General features: G+C 42.4%; 1 protein-coding gene across 1 annotated transcript; it reads right to left on the reverse strand.

The window, feature by feature from the left end:
- Window positions 1-1,735: 1,735 nt before the first annotated feature.
- Window positions 1,736-3,892, reverse strand: LOC308289925 (cytochrome c oxidase subunit 6B1-like; the record flags this gene model as incomplete). The annotated part of the gene is made up of 3 exons (XM_080731706.1): window positions 1,736-1,789; window positions 2,261-2,361; window positions 3,784-3,892. 3 exons carry the CDS (start codon window positions 3,890-3,892, stop codon window positions 1,736-1,738), a joined length of 264 nt encoding a protein of 87 aa, XP_080587832.1.
- Window positions 3,893-27,065: the final 23,173 nt, after the last annotated feature.

A 27,065-nucleotide genomic window follows, 5' to 3' on the forward strand; every position in this document is an offset into this window, starting at 1 on the left:
GCGGCTGCTGATGGTGCCTCAAGTTTGGGGATTGTGGCTTGACTGGGTTTCAGTAACAGCAATGGACCGGTGCCTGTGTTGTTCCATACCATGAAATATGAGAGAGAGAGAGAGAGAGAGAGAGAGAGAGAGAGAGAGAGAGAGAGAGAGAGAGAGAGAGAGAGAGAGAGAGAGAGAGAGAGAGAGAATCATTAAAGTTCATAGCACTCAACTGCAAATAACATAAGGATAGTAGGACTAGGGATTGTAGCATGAGTAAGATGTGACACTTCTATATTGAAAAAATATGGACTGACACATTCAGGAGAGCTTCCTGATGGATAGATTACACTTGGGGCATGACGATAAGTACCTTATATTTTGCATTTGTACATGTGTACATTTGTACAGTCTCTCCAACACTATTAACTCCAGTCGTTATTATAAGGCTAGTAAGGGTGAACAATGTCTACGAAATAAAAGTGCTCTATAGCGTTATAATGTATGGCTGTGTAAGCCTGTGTTAGACCTACATTGGCACCTTAAAAAAAAATACAAAACTCACCCAATAGAGACCCATTTCCATTTTGTAGCAGAATATGAGTCGGTGCATTGTCTCTTTGAGACCTATTACTGGTGTTACCATTAACAAGAGTCTTCAGCTCCTTCTCCAGCTGCACCAGCTCGTTCCCCAGCTGGGACACTCGTGTAACTATTTCTTTCTCGACACGTCCCACTTTACTCTCCAACACAAACTCCAGGTGTTCCACTCTGGTCCTCAGCGCCTCGTTTTCGTCCCACAGCTCGCTGGAGACGTCCCTGAAGAGCTGGTTTATCTGAACGACCATGTCCACCTGTGTGTGTTGGATGGTGCTGTTAAACACAGCGTCCTCCCACCGCGCCTCCCGCAGCCACGCGTCCTCAAACACGCGCAGAGTCGCTCGCATCGCGGCCTCCACGATCGCCGCGGTCTCACTTTTAAATCTACAATCCATTATTTATATCAAACTAATCAGACTTTATTACAGGGGAAGGGAACATGAGATGAGATCTTCGTTGTGTAGAACCTCTCTGTTGCCAAAGATATGACCGAACAATCTTCTCTTCCGGGCCACGGCGTTTCTCTTCCTGAGTCAACCCTCTTCACCTCCCCAAATAAAATAAAAACTAATATTGCACTTTATAGGCCTGAATATTAAATTATTAAATTGCCACTATGTTCACCTCTGGATACATGGGTAGCCGATCTGCTTTTGAAAAACTGAGAAAAATATGGATATAGTGTAATAACCATAGTAATAACACAACAACAAATAACTAATTATTATTAGTTCTCAGTCAAATACAGTTGGGGCCCATGGCATGACATGAAAAGGTGTGAGAAGCGCAGAGAAATCGATTTTAAAAAACGATATAAATCTATTAAAAGCCTTGCAAATCCTCATCCACAATAATGCGGTGGTATCTATGGTGGTAGGTGTGTTCCTTTGGCAAATATAGAATATCCGGTGTTAGAGAAGCCAAATCCAAGACTTCCGGTTTGATTCATTCGCCTTCAAAATAAAACTCTAATTATGAATGAAATTGAAAAACGATGAATTTGCAAATTATAGTCTATCATAATTTATTGATGTACTGGCAATATACAGCGTACCTGTATGGTAACCTTTTCAAAACGTATATCCATATATGAAACATTTTAAACATTTGACCACAATATAGGGATGCAAGAGGGTTAATGGAGTTTTCTGCTCCTTTAGATCTTCCCTGGAAAGGTGCCCTCCTCTCTCTGGTCGTCCCATTTCTGAATCTGAAGAGCAAACCGGTACAAAATCAAGTTAATTTGCCTGAATGTTAATAATTGATATAATACATTTGAATTGACGGGAAAGTACTGTGATGCTTTATTATAATTTGTTATTTTATGTACAGTAATTTACCAACAATCAGCTCACAATGGGCCTTTGGGTCACACGCACAAGGGGAATAAATGGTATTTTATTTCAGCCCTAAGCTTTAGTAACATATTGAATTGGCTGTAGTTTATATTTTGTTTATAGAAATGGACAACACCCAGTCAGGCCCATGTGTCTTAAAGAACCCATGTTGTGGATAGAACCCATCTTGCACAATGGACACTAATAACACTAAGATTCACTTGTTTGACTTCTGCTAAACAACAAAGTTAGGCCTCATATGGCCAGCTCAAAATGTGTTGCTATTAATATGCTGTTGGTGAAAAAGATTAAGTTGTGAAAGTCCAGAAGTGGGAAGCATTTACCCAGGACATTGGGCAAAGTGACTTGTAGACCCTCTTATACCATTCACAGGGGGCGGTGTCAACTCCTTTGGCGTCCAGAGATTTTTGGCAACGGTGATAGTCTAAAAACAACAATAAATAAAAACATGAACGTACGTAAACACAAACAAATAAGCCATTCTTCTGCAATAAGTCTGTAAGTAAAACCCAATAATTTGACAACTATGACCCCCTCACTGCATAGCCTGATAGCTGAGAGAATGAAGAGTGTTTGTAGGTGTAGGACAGAGAGGGTAATGATGACAACCGGGCCACCTGTCATGAGTCAGACAGACTGCTCTGTTGAACACTATTGACTACTCACTTTATTGCTGGTGTAGCTAATGTGTAGCTAATGTTTATTTAACACTGAGGCTACTGTGGTAAACAAGTGAGGGGAAGTCTTGTGTTTTCCTCGCAAGGAGCAGAACAGATGAGTCAGGCAGTAACTTTGTAAAAGTAATAAAGGCATTTTATTTTCTACAAATAAACACAGTCCACGGGCGATCCTGCCATTGGTAGTGGAGTCGAGGCAGGGCGCTGGCTCTAGTTTTCCCAGGGTATTTATTCTACGTCCTACTATGAATGTCTGGCTACATGAACATAGATTACATATAGGTGCGCGTGCATGTGACAATTAGGGGGTCAGTGGACATGCATGTATCATTATCTCAAGTTTGTTACCGTATTAGGGAAAATGCTGCCTCTCAGGGCACGTTCATAAGCGTGCATGAGCTCTTCCTATAGGTCTATATCTGTCCTTCATCAATCACCTTTGGCGTGTGTGTCTGTGTAGAGAAAATAAGTTGTTTGGCACAGGGAGTGGAGGAAGTTGCTTGAGATAAGGAAATCTGGAAATCTCAGTTGGAACTGTTACCCCCGCGACCCGATTCTGGATAAGCGGTTGAAGATGGATGGATGGCTTCTCTTCCTGTAGATGATGTCACATCCTTACTTTGTGTGGCCCCTGCTGTCTATCTATCCCTGTGTGTGTGAGAATTCAGAATTATAGAACCCTCACATGCTACTTAAAGCAGATTTTTTGGGGGGTATTTTTTCCTTTATATAGTATAGTGTGTAGAAGTGAATGGGACCCAAACTTTCAGCAGCTGTCAAAAATTCCCCTATGGATTTTGCAAATGGAATCATGGATTTTCTGATTTGTTAGACTCTGAAGTTTCCAAAAATATATAGTTTTCATAATCCCCCGGAAATGTTTGACGAAATTACACAAGCGACTGGACTATGAGGAGCAGTCCTCCCTGTGGGAGCTCAATTGAATTGGGGAGGAAAAAGGGGGGGAAATTAATTGGCTACTCTAAATTAAAAAGTATTATTATTAAATAATCAAGTCTCCATGAGGTGAGAGCATAGGAAAAAAGCCATTTTGGGGGTGAACTACTATTCTTATTCGTCTTCAACCCACAAATAACATATGGCAATGATCTGTTTGAACTTGCTGGCAGCTGGCAGCCTGGCACAGTCTGGCTGGCAGTCTCTCTTACCCATATAGTTGATAAAGCAGTTCTTCGTCTGGTTCGAGTTCGGGAATCTGGCGTCGAATGGTGCAGTGCGGTAGTTCTGGAGCTTGGTCTGAATGTCCTCCTCTGCCATTGTTCAGCACTGTCAACAAACCATTCTTATCTTACCAACACAGTCATGACGCATGATAACAGGCAAACTGAAGCTGCCAATGTAGAGGTTCACATTCACAATGGTGGAAAGTATGTTTAAGTAACTATGTACATTTACTTCAGTAGGCCTACTGTACTTAAGTATATTTTGAGGTAGGCCTATTTGCACTTTACTTGAGTATATATATATAATACTTTTACTTCCACTAAATCTCAGGTCCAAATATTGTAGCCTACTTTTAGTCTTTTACTCCACTATTTGAAAACAGTTACTAGTTAGTTAGCCTACTTTGTACATTTTGATTATCATATATTAAACACTTTGTGTTATAGCCGGGATGCAAGCTCACAATGCATCATGATGCATTGTGAGAAATATTTGTATTGACTTATTTTACTTTTGGTACTTTAAGTAGCCTACTGTATACATTTTGATGCCAATTCTTTTGTAGGCTACTTAGGCCTACTCATTAATTACTCAATAGTTACATTTTGGATTCCAGACTGAATTGATACTCTTACCTTTACTTCAATTACTAATAGAGTAGCCTACTTTTTCCACCACAGGGGGTTCAATTTAGGTCAGCAACAGCACCATATGGTGCATGAAGAAAGCATCATTCACCCTCTATTCCCCTCTATACCAGAACGGACCTTGAAATAACATTTTACTATTTCGAATACAATTTAGAATAAAAGTCCAATTAAATGGGTTCGTTTTCAGAAGACTATGCATTGATTTGACAGAAACAATGGTCTACATTTGCCCTTAAAGTAAAATAAATGTAGCCCTTTATTCTTCTAAATGATGAGAAGATAATAGGCTATGTCTGGCCTACCTTTGGTGGCAGTTGTAAGTTGTTCAAAATGAGGAAGAAAGAGAAAGTTGCTTGCAGTGTGCCAAACGCGTGCGTCTGTCTGTGTGCAGTGAGTTCTGCGTGCCTTTTAGCCCATGAGATGCTTGTAGTCATGATGAGCTCTACATTAACCCTTAAGTTCTGTTCAGATTCACTTCACCTTCTTTCTGTTTGCGGGTCATTTTGACCCGGGGGATATTTGGTTTAAAAAACAACACTAATATACATTTTAACTTAACAAATCATCATCATACATTGACTTTGTCTCAATTCCAAACAATTCACATGCTATATATGGTAAATGTTTGCATTTATGCAAACATTGGAACATTGGAATGGAAGAACAATAGTTTCCTCCTCTGCACAAGCTATAAATACCAGAAGAGCAAAGGAAATCATGCACACTGAATAATATGGAATTAATAAGCCACTGACGATGGAAGCCAATATTAGCCAATTAGGCTGGAATTTGAAATATCGGACAGATAGAGCTTGTTTATTGTATTTTTTTGTATTTTTATTGTAAAAAAATGTTACACCTCTCTGGCTTAGCGGAGATGTGATGTGGCAGAGAAGGTCTCCCTGAACATGTGCGTGTGACAAAAGTGCCGACACGAAGAGCCGACTGGTGCCTGCTGTCCAGGGCCCGGAAATTCCATGGTCTGGAAATGGCACCTTTTTGACGTCTGGCCGCACTGAACGGCCAGCATTTATTTTTACACCTCTCTGGCTTAGCAGAGAGTTTTGGGTGGCAGAGGAGATCCCCCCAAACACATGCGTGTGTCAAAAGTGCCGACACAAAGCGCCGTCTCCTGTCCAGTGCCCACTAGAGTCTGAAAATGGGACTTTTATATATGTCTGGCCGCACTGGACGGCCAGCACATTTTTTTTACACCTCTGGCTTAGTGGAGAGTGTGGTGTGTTAGAGGAGGTCTCCCCTAACACATGCGTGTGTCAAAAGTGCTGACACCAAAAAGCCGTCTCCTGTCCAGTGTCCAATTTGTAAAGGCTATGCACTCCAGTGAACAGCATTTTATCTATTTAGATGTATGTTTTTGTTATTAAAACTTTATTTTTACACAGAAACATAAGTTCCGTTGTATAGGTTTAATTAAATGCTTAATTTATATTTTTAATGTGCATATTATACAAATTAATCGTTTTTCAATGGCTTCAGGGGTACTCTTATTCTGAAGAGATCGACCACGGGTAGTCTTATATTTGCTAGCCTAGATTTGCTGACGGAACATAGCTAAGCCAAGGGCTAAAAACTGATGTCCGGACGTGACGTTTACTTTTCGCCTCCACATACAGTCATACACCCAAAAGAAAAACAACGACACCAACTTGCATTCATCCACCTTCAAAATGAACGATACACTACAGCTAAGACTCTTCGTCAAAGAGCGGCTAACGCTGGCCGTTGAGGAGATCCTCGGGGCGTTGGACAGAACCCTGTCCGAGTATGAGGACGAGGTGGTCCGCCAGCGCACACTGCTGGACCGGGTCCTCAAACCAAAGATACAGCTGCACAAAATTGGTCTGTGATTTAAAACTTCTGCATGTGCTGCTGCTGAATTAATTGGTGTCTTGTTTTGTTTGGAACAATGCGTGTTTTCAGAATACTGCAGCAGCCATCCATCAATGTTTATGGTCAGGTCTTCTAGCCTAGCCGCCAGTGGTGTAAAGTAGACTACATTTACTCAAGTACTGTATTTAAGTACAGTTTTTGAGGTATTACTACTTAAGTACAGTTTTTGAGGTATTACTGGAGTATTTCCAATGTCAATACTTTTACTTCTCCAATCTCCATTACATCTCGGAAATGGTTTTGTGGGAAATTAACTCAACGCCAATTAATCATAATTAAGTGTGCCTGCCATGCAATGGCAAAACACGTATTGTGATCCGCCATACTTAATGTATGTATTATATATAATGTCGCCACAAATTTCGGCACGTAATAACTACCGCACAATTTACGCCACCCCCGCAATACGTGCGGCTCGGCCGGGAATAGGTTGCTATTACTTTTCTTTCCGATCCGCATTACCATGGCGACGTAATTCGCAAAAAACGATGCCCAAAAACCCCATTGATTTTGAAAGGGGGACTAACAAAAAAAAAAAAAAAACTTTGGCGCCACATAACTCTGGCATACTTTTGCCTAACAACGTGATTTAAAATTTAAAACGCTCACATGACTTTGGACTTTTTCCAGCCAATAGGGACGAGCTGTAATTGATTAAGCCCCGCCCCCTCTGTATTCCTATTGGCTGGGTTTAAACAGCCATAACTCCAGTTCACAGCATGGTCTTGAAACTTGGTGTCTGGACTTAAACGGCCAATAGGAACGTATTACTTAAGCCTCTTATTGGCCAAAACACTTAGCCCCGCCCCCTCTTCTGATTGGCCAAAACTTTATTTGGCTCTAACTCATCAACTGTTTGTCGTACAAGCTTGTGGGTAGTGTCATTTGACTCGTTTCAGAGTTCTTCACCGGCCAAAACTTTATTTGGCTATAACTCATCAACCGTTTGTCGTACAAGCTTGTGGGTGGTGTCATTTGACTCGTTTCAGAGTTATTCACCTTAATTGGTTTAACTAAGCCCCGCCCCTCTTAAGCCCCGCCCCTGTCTTCCTATTTACTGAGCTTTAAACAGTTATAACTCCAGTTTGCAGCATGGTACCGTTTCGAAACTTGGCGTGAGTACTTAGATGGCCAATAGGGACAAGCTGTAATGATAAGCCCTGCCCCCTCTTTCTTCCTATTAACTCCAGTTCCCAACATGTTACTGTTCTCAAACTCGATCGGTGGTCCGACAGACCTAACAGCTAACCGCTAATGCTAACCGCTACTTCCACTAATGCTAAAAATGCTAATGCTGACGTGAAAATGCTAACGCTAATGTTAAAAAATGTTACTGCTAATGCTACAAATGCTAATATTAAAATGCTAATGCATACACTTAACTCATTGAGTGCCAATCCCGAACTAGTTCGGCTTTATTAGCGTATCGTAGTGTGCCGATCCCGAACAAGTTCGGCTTTTAAAAAAAAAAAAAAAAAAAAAAAAAAAAAATTTTTTTTTTTTTTTTGAAAAAAATTTTTTTGAATTTTTTTTTTTTTTTTTTGGACCCCATCAAATCTGGTGAACATGATTTCAATCGCGATTTTGCATGTTCCACCCCCATACAACCCCATCTAACATACAGGGCAGCCATTTTTGTTTACATTACATGTAAAACATAATGGCGATTATCTCAAGAATGCCTGAACGGATTTCCAATCGGATTCTTTTGTTTGAAAGCTGTGAACAAACTGCACAAATCCACTCCAATGCAATCCAGGATTGCATTGGATTTTTTAGAGCTCATTCTTCTCTGTTTTTTTCCCATGCATGAGGTGTGCAAGGTTTAATCATGGCTAAGTTGACGAAAATAAGGCTTCTAAAATGCTTGGTAGCCAATAGCTAACTTCAAGCTAACTTCATCCTCTTCCTGTACATGCACAAAGGAAAGTGTCCTTTCCTTTGTAAAAAAAGTCATGGCTCCAGGGCTTGGGCATGCATTACCAGCATATCTCTATTATTCTCTGGTCACTGGGCGCCCTCTAGTGGTGATAGGCTGGCACTCAATGAGTTAACGAGCTGCAGGCACACTTACAATTTCGTAGGAATTTTCTTTTCTAGTTAATATTTACCATTTGAGTACTGTATACCTTCATTCCATATTCCATCTGTTTTACCCAAATGCTAAATGTTTATAATGTACTGATTGTGCTGTGAAGCAAAGAATTATTGATTACTTCACTCACTCACTGTATCAATATCAATATTGTCTCCTGGAAAATAATTCTGCCCTTCAGATAATGGTAATAAATGTACTTCTTAAGTTTAATAATTTATGCCAAACTAATTATAAGTTCCCTTTTGACCCCACAGACTCCCTACAGCTCTCTGTCTGTGAAGAAAAGATTCCTTACGAGGAGCGGATTGGTCAGGAATCAGGCCTGGTGCAGAGTGGGGATGTGCACCAGGAGGACCCGCATCACCACCTGCTGAAAGACTTTCAGGAGGGTGGGAGTCTGCAGATCAAACAGGAAGAGGAATACCAGAGCAGTCAGAGGACAGACCTGCTCCAAGGGCTGGAGGAGTATAATATTATACATGGACAAACTAACCACGGTCAAGGACAAAGTAACCATGCTCAAGATCAAAGTGTACAAACTAACCACGGTCATGGACAAAGTGGCCATGCTCAAATTCCAAGTTATTTCCAGAATCTGGTAGAAAGTGAGCAAAGAGAGGCAGATCCTATGACTATCACCTCAGCTGAACGGATGAAAGCGGACGTAACTGCTGCACCAACCGCTAATGGGCATTACCGCCATTCAGATTGTTCAGTAGCTGAGGGTAGCGTCCACAGGGGAGAGTGGAAAGAGGCTGGGCATCAGATGAGCTCGTTGCACGCAAATAAACTGCAGCCGGTAAAAAGCAGACACATTTCTGGCATCAGATCTATGAACAGAACGTCCGTACACAATACGCCTCGCCACGCGGCGTGCGGCAGGTCTTTTGAAACCTTTTCAAATTCGAAACCGTACAAGTGCAATTTCTGCGATAAAGAATTTGCCATCAGGTGGAACAGAGACGTGCACCTGAGGGTCCACACCGGGGAAAAGCCGTACACCTGCAGCATCTGTGGCAAAGAGTTTTGTTCCAGCTGGAATAGAAACACACACATGCGGACGCACACGGGGGAGAAGCCGTACTCGTGCAGTGTCTGTGGCAAAGAGTTCAGTCAGATTGGAAACATGAGGGCCCACTTCAGAACTCACTCGGAGAAGACGCACAGGTGCGCCGTTTGCCAGCAGGTTTTCGCGACGTGGTCGGACCTCATCAACCACAGGAGAAGTCACTCGGCAGAAGAGAAACCACACGCCTGTGGCATTTGCAACAGGAAGTTCCGGTTCAAAAGCCTCCTGGAGGGACACGTAAGGAGTCACACGGGAGAGAAACCGTACTCCTGTAGTCTGTGTGGCAAACGGTTCAGCCAGATGGGAAACATGAAGGTCCACGTGAAAGCCTCACACTGGAGAGAATCCTCCACCCAGTGGGCTCACATGTAGTCCAAAAGAACCACAGAGACCATGTCATTTAAAAACTCACCTGATGTATAATTCAAGCATGAAATCGTCAAGAGTTGCAGAATTTGCTGTAAAAATTACATCCTATCAAGGGCTGTCACGATTATGACATTTTACATGACGATTAATTGTCACTCAAATAACGATTTAATTATGTTTTTGTTGTTGGCAATTACATTACTGTTTGGCCTTTAGGCTTTGAAGTTGCACATGGGAGATATGACACATAACCTAAATATACAAAGAAACATAACCTAAATATACAAAGAAATTACTGACACATGTGACAACTTTATACTTAAAAAAGAACATTGATAGTGGAAATAGCCAATCTACAAGCTCACAACGCGTCGTGATGCGACATGTTGTGAGCTTGTAGATCTGCTATTTCTACTATTTTTGAAAATGTTGAACATATGGATATGTTCAACATGGAAACGATTATGAAAATTTACGATTATGTAATAATTGTGACAGCCCTACATGTCATTTCAAACTCACTTGATGTATAATTCAAGCATGAAATCGTCAGAGTTTGTCAGAATTTGCTGTGAAAAATGACATCCTATACCAACAAAGGAGCTAACAAAGTTAGTAGTAAACATATAAGCTCATTAGTGAATCCTAGCCAGCACGGGATACAGTAGTTTGTATTCTATTGGGGTGTGATGACAATTTTCTAATGTTTTATCAACAACACCGCTACAGATTCTGTCGCCCATAGCTGAAATGACACATACAATGTTATTACCCCACCCTCTTTTACCTATCCGAAATGACATGCGAGTTGAATACTGTATATTAAGCTTCATAATGTCATGGATGGTGTGATAATTACTGTATTGTTAACTGCTTGCTGTAATGAGCTGTTATTAATATCTACATAACAAGTTATATTATATTTCTGTGTAGTGCACTCTCAAGAAGTGTGATATACAAATATTTAGAACAAGAGCAACTACACTTTCAGCCCTCTGGAACCAGAGAACCCGGCCAGCATGACTTTCAGATTCTTAGCAGTATGATTGATATCAAGCCCTGGTTTATGTTTTGTCAATAAAGAATATTGAAATATATTAATAAAACAAAACAGTTTTTATCTTATTTTTTATGTTTGAATTAAGTGAAAAAGCCACATCACAATTGCAAGATGGGACAAGGGCACATTTAGAATATTAAAATTAACAGGAATGCTGACGTGCACAATCTGTTTTCCATCGCTCATTTGTTTGGCATATCACTGTGTGGGTCAATTATCCTTAATTGGAGTGTCAGTGGATGTCCTGACTGTAGTTGGTGAGCTAGAGCTACTGCAGGGGTTCTCAAACCTTTTTAGTGACCCCCAAAATTAACATATTTGAACAGGGGACCCCCACCCTGAAAAGCACTTGGAATTGTAGGTATTACATTTAATGTGACTCGGTTCCACAGATAAATATTGTGAACAGCATGTAGATCTGCTATTTTCACAATGTTCGTCTCTTGCTTACTTAATATTTGACAGTTTGGCCAGTTTGGTATTAAAACAGTCTCGAAAGTCCTTAAATTGTCACCTAAGAAATGTGCAGATACCACCGAGCTACTGTAAGCTGGTTACTGCTTGGAATGATCTCCCTGGGTGCCAAACGTAATGCGCCATATATAAAAACTGTCATTGTATGAAGTGAATATTTAGACTAAACTCCATGAGCTTTGGACGTGCATTACTAACCCATTATTAGTGTGGTTGCCCAGCAGGGAAACTTTATTTATTATTATTCTCTGTTTCTAGACTCTAGAGCAGGGGTCTTCAACGTTTTCAGGCCGGGGACCCCCAAACTGATGGGGAGATGGAGCAGGGACCCCCTACCATACCACCTCGTAGGGTGGGGGGGTTGGGGCTACGACATATTTTTTATTTTAAACATGTAAGTTACAGCGAGCAGGGTCGTACCACTACCATTTCTAAACATACTACTTATTAACTGAGAACCAATTGTGTCAATAATATCAACAATCTGTCAATTGCATAGTAATCATGTATTCAAGCTATTCAAAATGGATAGAATCATGATTTATTTTTTAACATAAATGTGCCATTTTTCATAATTTAAATACAGTAAGTGCAACCATAGGTCGCAGTTTACTATCAGAACCGTCACATCTTGACCGTTTCTGTCTGTCTGACGGGTCACGCTTGTCTTTTTTGTTGATGGACTCTCACGCTCTGACATCACTGTGATGTTATGGGAACCAAATCCCTTTTATTGCCATATATGGAGACATCATAACCTTTTATGCCCATACATGGAGATCCCTCTCTGTAGAATCAGCCGTTAGTGTGGTATGTGGCCTCCATATATGGGCATTCCCATATGAAGTCCTGGAGATATTGGCTCAATATTGATGATATCTAAATCATGTATAACATTACATGCAGTGTACAAATGAACCCATTTGTACACTCTGAAAATGGTATTGATACATTTCTAACCACTGTTCCTAACTCCCAGATAACTGAAGCGAAGGAGGTGGTCGTTTCGGTCCTCTGCAACCTTGTAAATCGCAAGGAGTACCAATCAAAGTTATGTACGCCCATCCAGATTTCAACCATTCCCAGGAAAGGAGATGTTCATTGGGAACTATATGTACGTATAGTTATGAGGAAAAAAGTAAAGCACACACAGTTTGTAGATTATGTGGTTAATTGATTAATTTACACACATCTGTTCTCTACCTGTGGATTAGAACCGGATTGGGGACCCGATGAAAGTACAGGAATTTCCTAAAAAAGAAGACATGGAAGATTACTGGATTCTTAAGCACGAAATGACGAAGGATGACGCTAAAGAAGGCCGTTACTCTAATGGAGAGAAGCCTTGTGAATCCATCCTGTTATATCCCCATGGCGTTGGTGGCAGACATGGCGTTGGTGGCAGACATGGCAATGGTGGCAGGCTTGGCTACGGCCTTTATGACTCCCAAGCCCTGGGCGGAAACGTATGTTATTTTAATGCTGTCAAATGCACATCCTAAATGAATACAATAGCCACTTCCCAATTCAGAGTGTGCGCCCTTCGTAGTGTAGCCCTAGCTAGGGTAGTGCTAGTGTAGTGTAGGGCTTGTCCTGTGAAGTGCACATTTTTGCCTGTGAAATGGGACAGCATAGCCGAGAGCTTCCGGACGCAAAAAAACAATCGTCCGCCATTTCCCCCCTCCGCTGTCTTAAACGCCCCCAAACTTATTTTTTTGAGACGGGAAATTAACTTTTTAGACATTTTAGGATAGTATTTTTTCATAATTCACCATGACACAGCCTATTTTAAAATATCATCGCGACGTTCGAGGAGAATTGAGAACCAGCATGAGTCGAACCGAGGCGGGCAGCAGTAGCTCTTTTAATGCAATGCTCAAACTCGGTTGTTTTCGTTTTGATTCGGGTTGAATCGTCGAGGCGCCGCGTTGCATTGTGGGACGCAGCTATCCAACGAAGTGCTTGAAGTGACCATCGGCTGTATGCTTCAAAACTAGGAGAAAGTAGTGCACATTCCAAGGGTAGGTTAAACGCGGTCAACGAAATGGGACAGCACTCGGCGCGGCCCAGTGACGTCATCGCCCTTAAAATGCGCACTATGTAGTGCAAATCCCTTGGATTGGGAAGCGGCTATTGTCACAAAAACACCTTTGCAAAAGTGTAACTAGATGTTTTACAGTATATGCTGCAAATAGTTTTTTAGGCTACTCAATTAACACTGTTTAAAAAAGACAAAGTTTGGGGCGCCCGCTGGCCTAGTGGTCAAGGCGCATACCATATACTAGGCCAGGGGTCTTCAACGTTTTCAGGCCGGGGACCCCCAAACTGATGGGGAGATGGAGCAGGGACCCCCTACCATACCACCTCGTAGGGTGGGGGGGTTGGGGCTACGACATATTTTTTATTTTAAACATGTAAGTTACAGCGAGCAGGGTCGTACCACTACCATTTCTAAACATACTACTTATTAACTGAGAACCAATTGTGTCAATAATATCAACAATCTGTCAATTGCATAGTAATCATGTATTCAAGCTATTCAAAATGGATAGAATCATGATTTATTTTTTAACATAAATGTGCCATTTTTCATAATTTAAATACAGTAAGTGCAACCATAGGTCGCAGTTTACTATCAGAACCGTCACATCTTGACCGTTTCTGTCTGTCTGACGGGTCACGCTTGTCTTTTTTGTTGATGGACTCTCACGCTCTGACATCACGCTCTGACATCACTGTGATGTTATGGGAACCAAATCCCTTTTATTGCCATATATGGAGACATCATAACCTTTTATGCCCATACATGGAGATCCCTCTCTGTAGAATCAGCCGTTGGTGTGGTATGTGGCCTCCATATATGGGCATTCCCATATGAAGTCCTGGAGATATTGGCTCAATATTGATGATATCTAAATCATGTATAACATTACATGCAGTGTACAAATGAACCCATTTGTACACTCTGAAAATGGTATTGATACATTTCTAACCACTGTTCCTAACTCCCAGATAACTGAAGCGAAGGAGGTGGTCGTTTCGGTCCTCTGCAACCTTGTAAATCGCAAGGAGTACCAATCAAAGTTATGTACGCCCATCCAGATTTCAACCATTCCCAGGAAAGGAGATGTTCATTGGGAACTATATGTACGTATAGTTATGAGGAAAAAAGTAAAGCAAACACAGTTTGTAGATTATGTGGTTAATTGATTAATTTACACACATCTGTTCTCTACCTGTGGATTAGAACCGGATTGGGGACCCGATGAAAGTACAGGAATTTCCTAAAAAAGAAGACATGGAAGATTACTGGATTCTTAAGCACGAAATGACGAAGGATGACGCTAAAGAAGGCCGTTACTCTAATGGAGAGAAGCCTTGTGAATCCATCCTGTTATATCCCCATGGCGTTGGTGGCAGACATGGCGTTGGTGGCAGACATGGCAATGGTGGCAGGCTTGGCTACGGCCTTTATGACTCCCAAGCCCTGGGCGGAAACGTATGTTATTTTAATGCTGTCAAATGCACATCCTAAATGAATACAATAGCCACTTCCCAATTCAGAGTGTGCGCCCTTCGTAGTGTAGCCCTAGCTAGGGTAGTACTAGTGTAGTGTAGGGCTTGTCCTGTGAAGTGCACATTTTTGCCTGTGAAATGGGACAGCATAGCCGAGAGCTTCCGGACGCAAAAAAACAATCGTCCGCCATTTCCCCCCTCCGCTGTCTTAAACGCCCCCAAACTTATTTTTTTGAGACGGGAAATTAACTTTTTAGACATTTTAGGATAGTATTTTTTCATAATTCACCATGACACAGCCTATTTTAAAATATCATCGCGACGTTCGAGGAGAATTGAGAACCAGCATGAGTCGAACCGAGGCGGGCAGCAGTAGCTCTTTTAATGCAATGCTCAAACTCGGTTGTTTTCGTTTTGATTCGGGTTGAATCGTGGAGGCGCCGCGTTGCATTGTGGGACGCAGCTATCCAACGAAGTGCTTGAAGTGACCATCGGCTGTATGCTTCAAAACTAGGAGAAAGTAGTGCACATTCCAAGGGTAGGTTAAACGCGGTCAACGAAATGGGACAGCACTCGGCGCGGCCCAGTGACGTCATCGCCCTTAAAATGCGCACTATGTAGTGCAAATCCCTTGGATTGGGAAGCGGCTATTGTCACAAAAACACCCTTGCAAAAGTGTAACTAGATGTTTTACAGTATATGCTGCAAATAGTTTTTTAGGCTACTCAATTAACACTGTTTAAAAAAGACAAAGTTTGGGGCGCCCGCTGGCCTAGTGGTCAAGGCGCATACCATATACTAGGCCAGGGGTCTTCAACGTTTTCAGGCCGGGGACCCCCAAACTGATGGGGAGATGGAGCAGGGACCCCCTACCATACCACCTCGTAGGGTGGGGGGGTTGGGGCTACGACATATTTTTTATTTTAAACATGTAAGTTACAGCGAGCAGGGTCGTACCACTACCATTTCTAAACATACTACTTATTAACTGAGAACCAATTGTGTCAATAATATCAACAATCTGTCAATTGCATAGTAATCATGTATTCAAGCTATTCAAAATGGATAGAATCATGATTTATTTTTTTACATAAATGTGCCATTTTTCATAATTGCGACCGTAAGGTCGCAGTTTAGTATGAAAACCTCCACCGGCCGTCCGTCGGTCACACGTGCGGTCGACCGCACGTCACGCGTGCGGTCGACGTGTGATGAGGTCACGATGAGTCATCTATGCCCAAATATAGATTTCTAGGTCAGATGGCCCATAGAGTTTGTGATGTCAAACCTAGCAACCCAATATAAACAAACCTGATGTCAGACCTGAAGTATCCTTTTATACCCATATATGGAGATACAGAGATCTCCATATATGGGCATATTAGAAAGCCCATATATGGGCATATACGGATGACATCAGGGATATCCATATATGGGCATAAAAGGGACAAGGGCTTACAGTTAAGAGATCTCCATATATGGGCATATCAGAAAGCCCATATATGTTCATATACTGATGACATCAGGAATATCCATATATGGGCATAAAAGGGACAAGGACTTACAGTTAAGAGATCTCCATATATGGGCATAAAGGGACAAGGACTGTTACAGTAGATATAGAGATGTCCATATATGGGCATAAATGAACAAGGACCGACAAACACTGAGATCTCCATATAACCTATGGGAATATAAGGGACGAGGACTGTCAGCTTGTAGACCTATTTTCTAAATATTGTTGTACATTAAAAACTTGAAATGGGTCGTTCTGCATAGTACTTGGGATTTGTTGATGTAAATGTTCACATAGAGTGTAATAATTGGTAAAACAAACTTTTGGCCTATTTGTGGAGATAAGCGACCAACGGTCGCTTATCTCCCGATTAGGGAGTCTTACTGGTTTAAATACAGTAAGTGCAACCATAGGTCGCAGTTTACTATCAGAACCGTCACATCTTGACCGTTTCTGTCTGTCTGACGGGTCACGCTTGTCTTTTTTGTTGATGGACTCTCACGCTCTGACATCACGCTCTGACATCACTGTGATGTTATGGGAACCAAATCCCTTTTATTGCCATATATGGAGACATCATAACCTTTTATGCCCATACATGGAGATCCCTCTCTGTAGAATCAGCCGTTAGTGTGGTATGTGGCCTCCATATATGGGCATTCCCATATGAAGTCCTGGAGATATTGGCTCAATATTGATGATATCTAAATCATGTATAACATTACATGCAGTGTACAAATGAACCCATTTGTACACTCTGAAAATGGTATTGATACATTTCTAACCACTGTTCCTAACTCCCAGATAACTGAAGCGAAGGAGGTGGTCGTTTCGGTCCTCTGCAACCTTGTAAATCGCAAGGAGTACCAATCAAAGTTATGTACGCCCATCCAGATTTCAACCATTCCCAGGAAAGGAGATGTTCATTGGGAACTATATGTACGTATAGTTATGAGGAAAAAAGTAAAGCACACACAGTTTGTAGATTATGTGGTTAATTGATTAATTTACACACATCTGTTCTCTACCTGTGGATTAGAACCGGATTGGGGACCCGATGAAAGTACAGGAATTTCCTAAAAAAGAAGACATGGAAGATTACTGGATTCTTAAGCACGAAATGACGAAGGATGACGCTAAAGAAGGCCGTTACTCTAATGGAGAGAAGCCTTGTGAATCCATCCTGTTATATCCCCATGGCGTTGGTGGCAGACATGGCGTTGGTGGCAGACATGGCAATGGTGGCAGGCTTGGCTACGGCCTTTATGACTCCCAAGCCCTGGGCGGAAACGTATGTTATTTTAATGCTGTCAAATGCACATCCTAAATGAATACAATAGCCACTTCCCAATTCAGAGTGTGCGCCCTTCGTAGTGTAGCCCTAGCTAGGGTAGTGCTAGTGTAGTGTAGGGCTTGTCCTGTGAAGTGCACATTTTTGCCTGTGAAATGGGACAGCATAGCCGAGAGCTTCCGGACGCAAAAAAACAATCGTCCGCCATTTCCCCCCTCCGCTGTCTTAAACGCCCCCAAACTTATTTTTTTGAGACGGGAAATTAACTTTTTAGACATTTTAGGATAGTATTTTTTCATAATTCACCATGACACAGCCTATTTTAAAATATCGTCGCGACGTTCGAGGAGAATTGAGAACCAGCATGAGTCGAACCGAGGCGGGCAGCAGTAGCTCTTTTAATGCAATGCTCAAACTCGGTTGTTTTCGTTTTGATTCGGGTTGAATCGTGGAGGCGCCGCGTTGCATTGTGGGACGCAGCTATCCAACGAAGTGCTTGAAGTGACCATCGGCTGTATGCTTCAAAACTAGGAGAAAGTAGTGCACATTCCAAGGGTAGGTTAAACGCGGTCAACGAAATGGGACAGCACTCGGCGCGGCCCAGTGACGTCATCGCCCTGAAAATGCACACTATGTAGTGCAAATCCCTTGGATTGGGAAGCGGCTATTGTCACAAAAACACCCTTGCAAAAGTGTAACTAGATGTTTTACAGTATATGCTGCAAATAGTTTTTTAGGCTACTCAATTAACACTGTTTAAAAAAGACAAAGTTTGGGGCGCCCGCTGGCCTAGTGGTCAAGGCGCATACCATATACTAGGCCAGGGGTCTTCAACGTTTTCAGGCCGGGGACCCCCAAACTGATGGGGAGATGGAGCAGGGACCCCCTACCATACCACCTCGTAGGGTGGGGGGGTTGGGGCTACGACATATTTTTTATTTTAAACATGTAAGTTACAGCGAGCAGGGTCGTACCACTACCATTTCTAAACATACTACTTATTAACTGAGAACCAATTGTGTCAATAATATCAACAATCTGTCAATTGCATAGTAATCATGTATTCAAGCTATTCAAAATGGATAGAATCATGATTTATTTTTTAACATAAATGTGCCATTTTTCATAATTTAAATACAGTAAGTGCAACCATAGGTCGCAGTTTACTATCAGAACCGTCACATCTTGACCGTTTCTGTCTGTCTGACGGGTCACGCTTGTCTTTTTTGTTGATGGACTCTCACGCTCTGACATCACGCTCTGACATCACTGTGATGTTATGGGAACCAAATCCCTTTTATTGCCATATATGGAGACATCATAACCTTTTATGCCCATACATGGAGATCCCTCTCTGTAGAATCAGCCGTTAGTGTGGTATGTGGCCTCCATATATGGGCATTCCCATATGAAGTCCTGGAGATATTGGCTCAATATTGATGATATCTAAATCATGTATAACATTACATGCAGTGTACAAATGAACCCATTTGTACACTCTGAAAATGGTATTGATACATTTCTAACCACTGTTCCTAACTCCCAGATAACTGAAGCGAAGGAGGTGGTCGTTTCGGTCCTCTGCAACCTTGTAAATCGCAAGGAGTACCAATCAAAGTTATGTACGCCCATCCAGATTTCAACCATTCCCAGGAAAGGAGATGTTCATTGGGAACTATATGTACGTATAGTTATGAGGAAAAAAGTAAAGCACACACAGTTTGTAGATTATGTGGTTAATTGATTAATTTACACACATCTGTTCTCTACCTGTGGGTTAGAACCGGATTGGGGACCCGATGAAAGTACAGGAATTTCCTAAAAAAGAAGACATGGAAGATTACTGGATTCTTAAGCACGAAATGACGAAGGATGACGCTAAAGAAGGCCGTTACTCTAATGGAGAGAAGCCTTGTGAATCCATCCTGTTATATCCCCATGGCGTTGGTGGCAGACATGGCGTTGGTGGCAGACATGGCAATGGTGGCAGGCTTGGCTACGGCCTTTATGACTCCCAAGCCCTGGGCGGAAACGTATGTTATTTTAATGCTGTCAAATGCACATCCTAAATGAATACAATAGCCACTTCCCAATTCAGAGTGTGCGCCCTTCGTAGTGTAGCCCTAGCTAGGGTAGTGCTAGTGTAGTGTAGGGCTTGTCCTGTGAAGTGCACATTTTTGCCTGTGAAATGGGACAGCATAGCCGAGAGCTTCCGGACGCAAAAAAACAATCGTCCGCCATTTCCCCCCTCCGCTGTCTTAAACGCCCCCAAACTTATTTTTTTGAGACGGGAAATTAACTTTTTAGACATTTTAGGATAGTATTTTTTCATAATTCACCATGACACAGCCTATTTTAAAATATCGTCGCGACGTTCGAGGAGAATTGAGAACCAGCATGAGTCGAACCGAGGCGGGCAGCAGTAGCTCTTTTAATGCAATGCTCAAACTCGGTTGTTTTCGTTTTGATTCGGGTTGAATCGTGGAGGCGCCGCGTTGCATTGTGGGACACAGCTATCCAACGAAGTGCTTGAAGTGACCATCGGCTGTATGCTTCAAAACTAGGAGAAAGTAGTGCACATTCCAAGGGTAGGTTAAACGCGGTCAACGAAATGGGACAGCACTCGGCGCGGCCCAGTGACGTCATCGCCCTGAAAATGCGCACTATGTAGTGCAAATCCCTTGGATTGGGAAGCGGCTATTGTCACAAAAACACCCTTGCAAAAGTGTAACTAGATGTTTTACAGTATATGCTGCAAATAGTTTTTTAGGCTACTCAATTAACACTGTTTAAAAAAGACAAAGTTTGGGGCGCCCGCTGGCCTAGTGGTCAAGGCGCATACCATATACTAGGCCAGGGGTCTTCAACGTTTTCAGGCCGGGGACCCCCAAACTGATGGGGAGATGGAGCAGGGACCCCCTACCATACCACCTCGTAGGGTGGGGGGGTTGGGGCTACGACATATTTTTTATTTTAAACATGTAAGTTACAGCGAGCAGGGTCGTACCACTACCATTTCTAAACATACTACTTATTAACTGAGAACCAATTGTGTCAATAATATCAACAATCTGTCAATTGCATAGTAATCATGTATTCAAGCTATTCAAAATGGATAGAATCATGATTTATTTTTTAACATAAATGTGCCATTTTTCATAATTTAAATACAGTAAGTGCAACCATAGGTCGCAGTTTACTATCAGAACCGTCACATCTTGACCGTTTCTGTCTGTCTGACGGGTCACGCTTGTCTTTTTTGTTGATGGACTCTCACGCTCTGACATCACGCTCTGACATCACTGTGATGTTATGGGAACCAAATCCCTTTTATTGCCATATATGGAGACATCATAACCTTTTATGCCCATACATGGAGATCCCTCTCTGTAGAATCAGCCGTTAGTGTGGTATGTGGCCTCCATATATGGGCATTCCCATATGAAGTCCTGGAGATATTGGCTCAATATTGATGATATCTAAATCATGTATAACATTACATGCAGTGTACAAATGAACCCATTTGTACACTCTGAAAATGGTATTGATACATTTCTAACCACTGTTCCTAACTCCCAGATAACTGAAGCGAAGGAGGTGGTCGTTTCGGTCCTCTGCAACCTTGTAAATCGCAAGGAGTACCAATCAAAGTTATGTACGCCCATCCAGATTTCAACCATTCCCAGGAAAGGAGATGTTCATTGGGAACTATATGTACGTATAGTTATGAGGAAAAAAGTAAAGCACACACAGTTTGTAGATTATGTGGTTAATTGATTAATTTACACACATCTGTTCTCTACCTGTGGGTTAGAACCGGATTGGGGACCCGATGAAAGTACAGGAATTTCCTAAAAAAGAAGACATGGAAGATTACTGGATTCTTAAGCACGAAATGACGAAGGATGACGCTAAAGAAGGCCGTTACTCTAATGGAGAGAAGCCTTGTGAATCCATCCTGTTATATCCCCATGGCGTTGGTGGCAGACATGGCGTTGGTGGCAGACATGGCAATGGTGGCAGGCTTGGCTACGGCCTTTATGACTCCCAAGCCCTGGGCGGAAACGTATGTTATTTTAATGCTGTCAAATGCACATCCTAAATGAATACAATAGCCACTTCCCAATTCAGAGTGTGCGCCCTTCGTAGTGTAGCCCTAGCTAGGGTAGTGCTAGTGTAGTGTAGGGCTTGTCCTGTGAAGTGCACATTTTTGCCTGTGAAATGGGACAGCATAGCCGAGAGCTTCCGGACGCAAAAAAACAATCGTCCGCCATTTCCCCCCTCCGCTGTCTTAAACGCCCCCAAACTTATTTTTTTGAGACGGGAAATTAACTTTTTAGACATTTTAGGATAGTATTTTTTCATAATTCACCATGACACAGCCTATTTTAAAATATCGTCGCGACGTTCGAGGAGAATTGAGAACCAGCATGAGTCGAACCGAGGCGGGCAGCAGTAGCTCTTTTAATGCAATGCTCAAACTCGGTTGTTTTCGTTTTGATTCGGGTTGAATCGTGGAGGCGCCGCGTTGCATTGTGGGACGCAGCTATCCAACGAAGTGCTTGAAGTGACCATCGGCTGTATGCTTCAAAACTAGGAGAAAGTAGTGCACATTCCAAGGGTAGGTTAAACGCGGTCAACGAAATGGGACAGCACTCGGCGCGGCCCAGTGACGTCATCGCCCTTAAAATGCGCACTATGTAGTGCAAATCCCTTGGATTGGGAAGCGGCTATTGTCACAAAAACACCCTTGCAAAAGTGTAACTAGATGTTTTACAGTATATGCTGCAAATAGTTTTTTAGGCTACTCAATTAACACTGTTTAAAAAAGACAAAGTTTGGGGCGCCCGCTGGCCTAGTGGTCAAGGCGCATACCATATACTAGGCCAGGGGTCTTCAACGTTTTCAGGCCGGGGACCCCCAAACTGATGGGGAGATGGAGCAGGGACCCCCTACCATACCACCTCGTAGGGTGGGGGGGTTGGGGCTACGACATATTTTTTATTTTAAACATGTAAGTTACAGCGAGCAGGGTCGTACCACTACCATTTCTAAACATACTACTTATTAACTGAGAACCAATTGTGTCAATAATATCAACAATCTGTCAATTGCATAGTAATCATGTATTCAAGCTATTCAAAATGGATAGAATCATGATTTATTTTTTAACATAAATGTGCCATTTTTCATAATTTAAATACAGTAAGTGCAACCATAGGTCGCAGTTTACTATCAGAACCGTCACATCTTGACCGTTTCTGTCTGTCTGACGGGTCACGCTTGTCTTTTTTGTTGATGGACTCTCACGCTCTGACATCACGCTCTGACATCACTGTGATGTTATGGGAACCAAATCCCTTTTATTGCCATATATGGAGACATCATAACCTTTTATGCCCATACATGGAGATCCCTCTCTGTAGAATCAGCCGTTAGTGTGGTATGTGGCCTCCATATATGGGCATTCCCATATGAAGTCCTGGAGATATTGGCTCAATATTGATGATATCTAAATCATGTATAACATTACATGCAGTGTACAAATGAACCCATTTGTACACTCTGAAAATGGTATTGATACATTTCTAACCACTGTTCCTAACTCCCAGATAACTGAAGCGAAGGAGGTGGTCGTTTCGGTCCTCTGCAACCTTGTAAATCGCAAGGAGTACCAATCAAAGTTATGTACGCCCATCCAGATTTCAACCATTCCCAGGAAAGGAGATGTTCATTGGGAACTATATGTACGTATAGTTATGAGGAAAAAAGTAAAGCACACACAGTTTGTAGATTATGTGGTTAATTGATTAATTTACACACATCTGTTCTCTACCTGTGGGTTAGAACCGGATTGGGGACCCGATGAAAGTACAGGAATTTCCTAAAAAAGAAGACATGGAAGATTACTGGATTCTTAAGCACGAAATGACGAAGGATGACGCTAAAGAAGGCCGTTACTCTAATGGAGAGAAGCCTTGTGAATCCATCCTGTTATATCCCCATGGCGTTGGTGGCAGACATGGCGTTGGTGGCAGACATGGCAATGGTGGCAGGCTTGGCTACGGCCTTTATGACTCCCAAGCCCTGGGCGGAAACGTATGTTATTTTAATGCTGTCAAATGCACATCCTAAATGAATACAATAGCCACTTCCCAATTCAGAGTGTGCGCCCTTCGTAGTGTAGCCCTAGCTAGGGTAGTGCTAGTGTAGTGTAGGGCTTGTCCTGTGAAGTGCACATTTTTGCCTGTGAAATGGGACAGCATAGCCGAGAGCTTCCGGACGCAAAAAAACAATCGTCCGCCATTTCCCCCCTCCGCTGTCTTAAACGCCCCCAAACTTATTTTTTTGAGACGGGAAATTAACTTTTTAGACATTTTAGGATAGTATTTTTTCATAATTCACCATGACACAGCCTATTTTAAAATATCGTCGCGACGTTCGAGGAGAATTGAGAACCAGCATGAGTCGAACCGAGGCGGGCAGCAGTAGCTCTTTTAATGCAATGCTCAAACTCGGTTGTTTTCGTTTTGATTCGGGTTGAATCGTGGAGGCGCCGCGTTGCATTGTGGGACGCAGCTATCCAACGAAGTGCTTGAAGTGACCATCGGCTGTATGCTTCAAAACTAGGAGAAAGTAGTGCACATTCCAAGGGTAGGTTAAACGCGGTCAACGAAATGGGACAGCACTCGGCGCGGCCCAGTGACGTCATCGCCCTGAAAATGCGCACTATGTAGTGCAAATCCCTTGGATTGGGAAGCGGCTATTGTCACAAAAACACCCTTGCAAAAGTGTAACTAGATGTTTTACAGTATATGCTGCAAATAGTTTTTTAGGCTACTCAATTAACACTGTTTAAAAAAGACAAAGTTTGGGGCGCCCGCTGGCCTAGTGGTCAAGGCGCATACCATATACTAGGCCAGGGGTCTTAAACGTTTTCAGGCCGGGGACCCCCAAACTGATGGGGAGATGGAGCAGGGACCCCCTACCATACCACCTCGTAGGGTGGGGGGGTTGGGGCTACGACATATTTTTTATTTTAAACATGTAAGTTACAGCGAGCAGGGTCGTACCACTACCATTTCTAAACATACTACTTATTAACTGAGAACCAATTGTGTCAATAATATCAACAATCTGTCAATTGCATAGTAATCATGTATTCAAGCTATTCAAAATGGATAGAATCATGATTTATTTTTTAACATAAATGTGCCATTTTTCATAATTTAAATACAGTAAGTGCAACCATAGGTCGCAGTTTACTATCAGAACCGTCACATCTTGACCGTTTCTGTCTGTCTGACGGGTCACGCTTGTCTTTTTTGTTGATGGACTCTCACGCTCTGACATCACGCTCTGACATCACTGTGATGTTATGGGAACCAAATCCCTTTTATTGCCATATATGGAGACATCATAACCTTTTATGCCCATACATGGAGATCCCTCTCTGTAGAATCAGCCGTTAGTGTGGTATGTGGCCTCCATATATGGGCATTCCCATATGAAGTCCTGGAGATATTGGCTCAATATTGATGATATCTAAATCATGTATAACATTACATGCAGTGTACAAATGAACCCATTTGTACACTCTGAAAATGGTATTGATACATTTCTAACCACTGTTCCTAACTCCCAGATAACTGAAGCGAAGGAGGTGGTCGTTTCGGTCCTCTGCAACCTTGTAAATCGCAAGGAGTACCAATCAAAGTTATGTACGCCCATCCAGATTTCAACCATTCCCAGGAAAGGAGATGTTCATTGGGAACTATATGTACGTATAGTTATGAGGAAAAAAGTAAAGCACACACAGTTTGTAGATTATGTGGTTAATTGATTAATTTACACACATCTGTTCTCTACCTGTGGGTTAGAACCGGATTGGGGACCCGATGAAAGTACAGGAATTTCCTAAAAAAGAAGACATGGAAGATTACTGGATTCTTAAGCACGAAATGACGAAGGATGACGCTAAAGAAGGCCGTTACTCTAATGGAGAGAAGCCTTGTGAATCCATCCTGTTATATCCCCATGGCGTTGGTGGCAGACATGGCGTTGGTGGCAGACATGGCAATGGTGGCAGGCTTGGCTACGGCCTTTATGACTCCCAAGCCCTGGGCGGAAACGTATGTTATTTTAATGCTGTCAAATGCACATCCTAAATGAATACAATAGCCACTTCCCAATTCAGAGTGTGCGCCCTTCGTAGTGTAGCCCTAGCTAGGGTAGTGCTAGTGTAGTGTAGGGCTTGTCCTGTGAAGTGCACATTTTTGCCTGTGAAATGGGACAGCATAGCCGAGAGCTTCCGGACGCAAAAAAACAATCGTCCGCCATTTCCCCCCTCCGCTGTCTTAAACGCCCCCAAACTTATTTTTTTGAGACGGGAAATTAACTTTTTAGACATTTTAGGATAGTATTTTTTCATAATTCACCATGACACAGCCTATTTTAAAATATCGTCGCGACGTTCGAGGAGAATTGAGAACCAGCATGAGTCGAACCGAGGCGGGCAGCAGTAGCTCTTTTAATGCAATGCTCAAACTCGGTTGTTTTCGTTTTGATTCGGGTTGAATCGTGGAGGCGCCGCGTTGCATTGTGGGACGCAGCTATCCAACGAAGTGCTTGAAGTGACCATCGGCTGTATGCTTCAAAACTAGGAGAAAGTAGTGCACATTCCAAGGGTAGGTTAAACGCGGTCAACGAAATGGGACAGCACTCGGCGCGGCCCAGTGACGTCATCGCCCTGAAAATGCGCACTATGTAGTGCAAATCCCTTGGATTGGGAAGCGGCTATTGTCACAAAAACACCCTTGCAAAAGTGTAACTAGATGTTTTACAGTATATGCTGCAAATAGTTTTTTAGGCTACTCAATTAACACTGTTTAAAAAAGACAAAGTTTGGGGCGCCCGCTGGCCTAGTGGTCAAGGCGCATACCATATACTAGGCCAGGGGTCTTAAACGTTTTCAGGCCGGGGACCCCCAAACTGATGGGGAGATGGAGCAGGGACCCCCTACCATACCACCTCGTAGGGTGGGGGGGTTGGGGCTACGACATATTTTTTATTTTAAACATGTAAGTTACAGCGAGCAGGGTCGTACCACTACCATTTCTAAACATACTACTTATTAACTGAGAACCAATTGTGTCAATAATATCAACAATCTGTCAATTGCATAGTAATCATGTATTCAAGCTATTCAAAATGGATAGAATCATGATTTATTTTTTAACATAAATGTGCCATTTTTCATAATTTAAATACAGTAAGTGCAACCATAGGTCGCAGTTTACTATCAGAACCGTC

The sequence above is a fragment of the Nannobrachium achirus genome (genome assembly GCF_963921795.1).
Source record: "Nannobrachium achirus genome assembly, chromosome: 8".
Classification (NCBI taxonomy): domain Eukaryota; kingdom Metazoa; phylum Chordata; class Actinopteri; order Myctophiformes; family Myctophidae; genus Nannobrachium; species Nannobrachium achirus.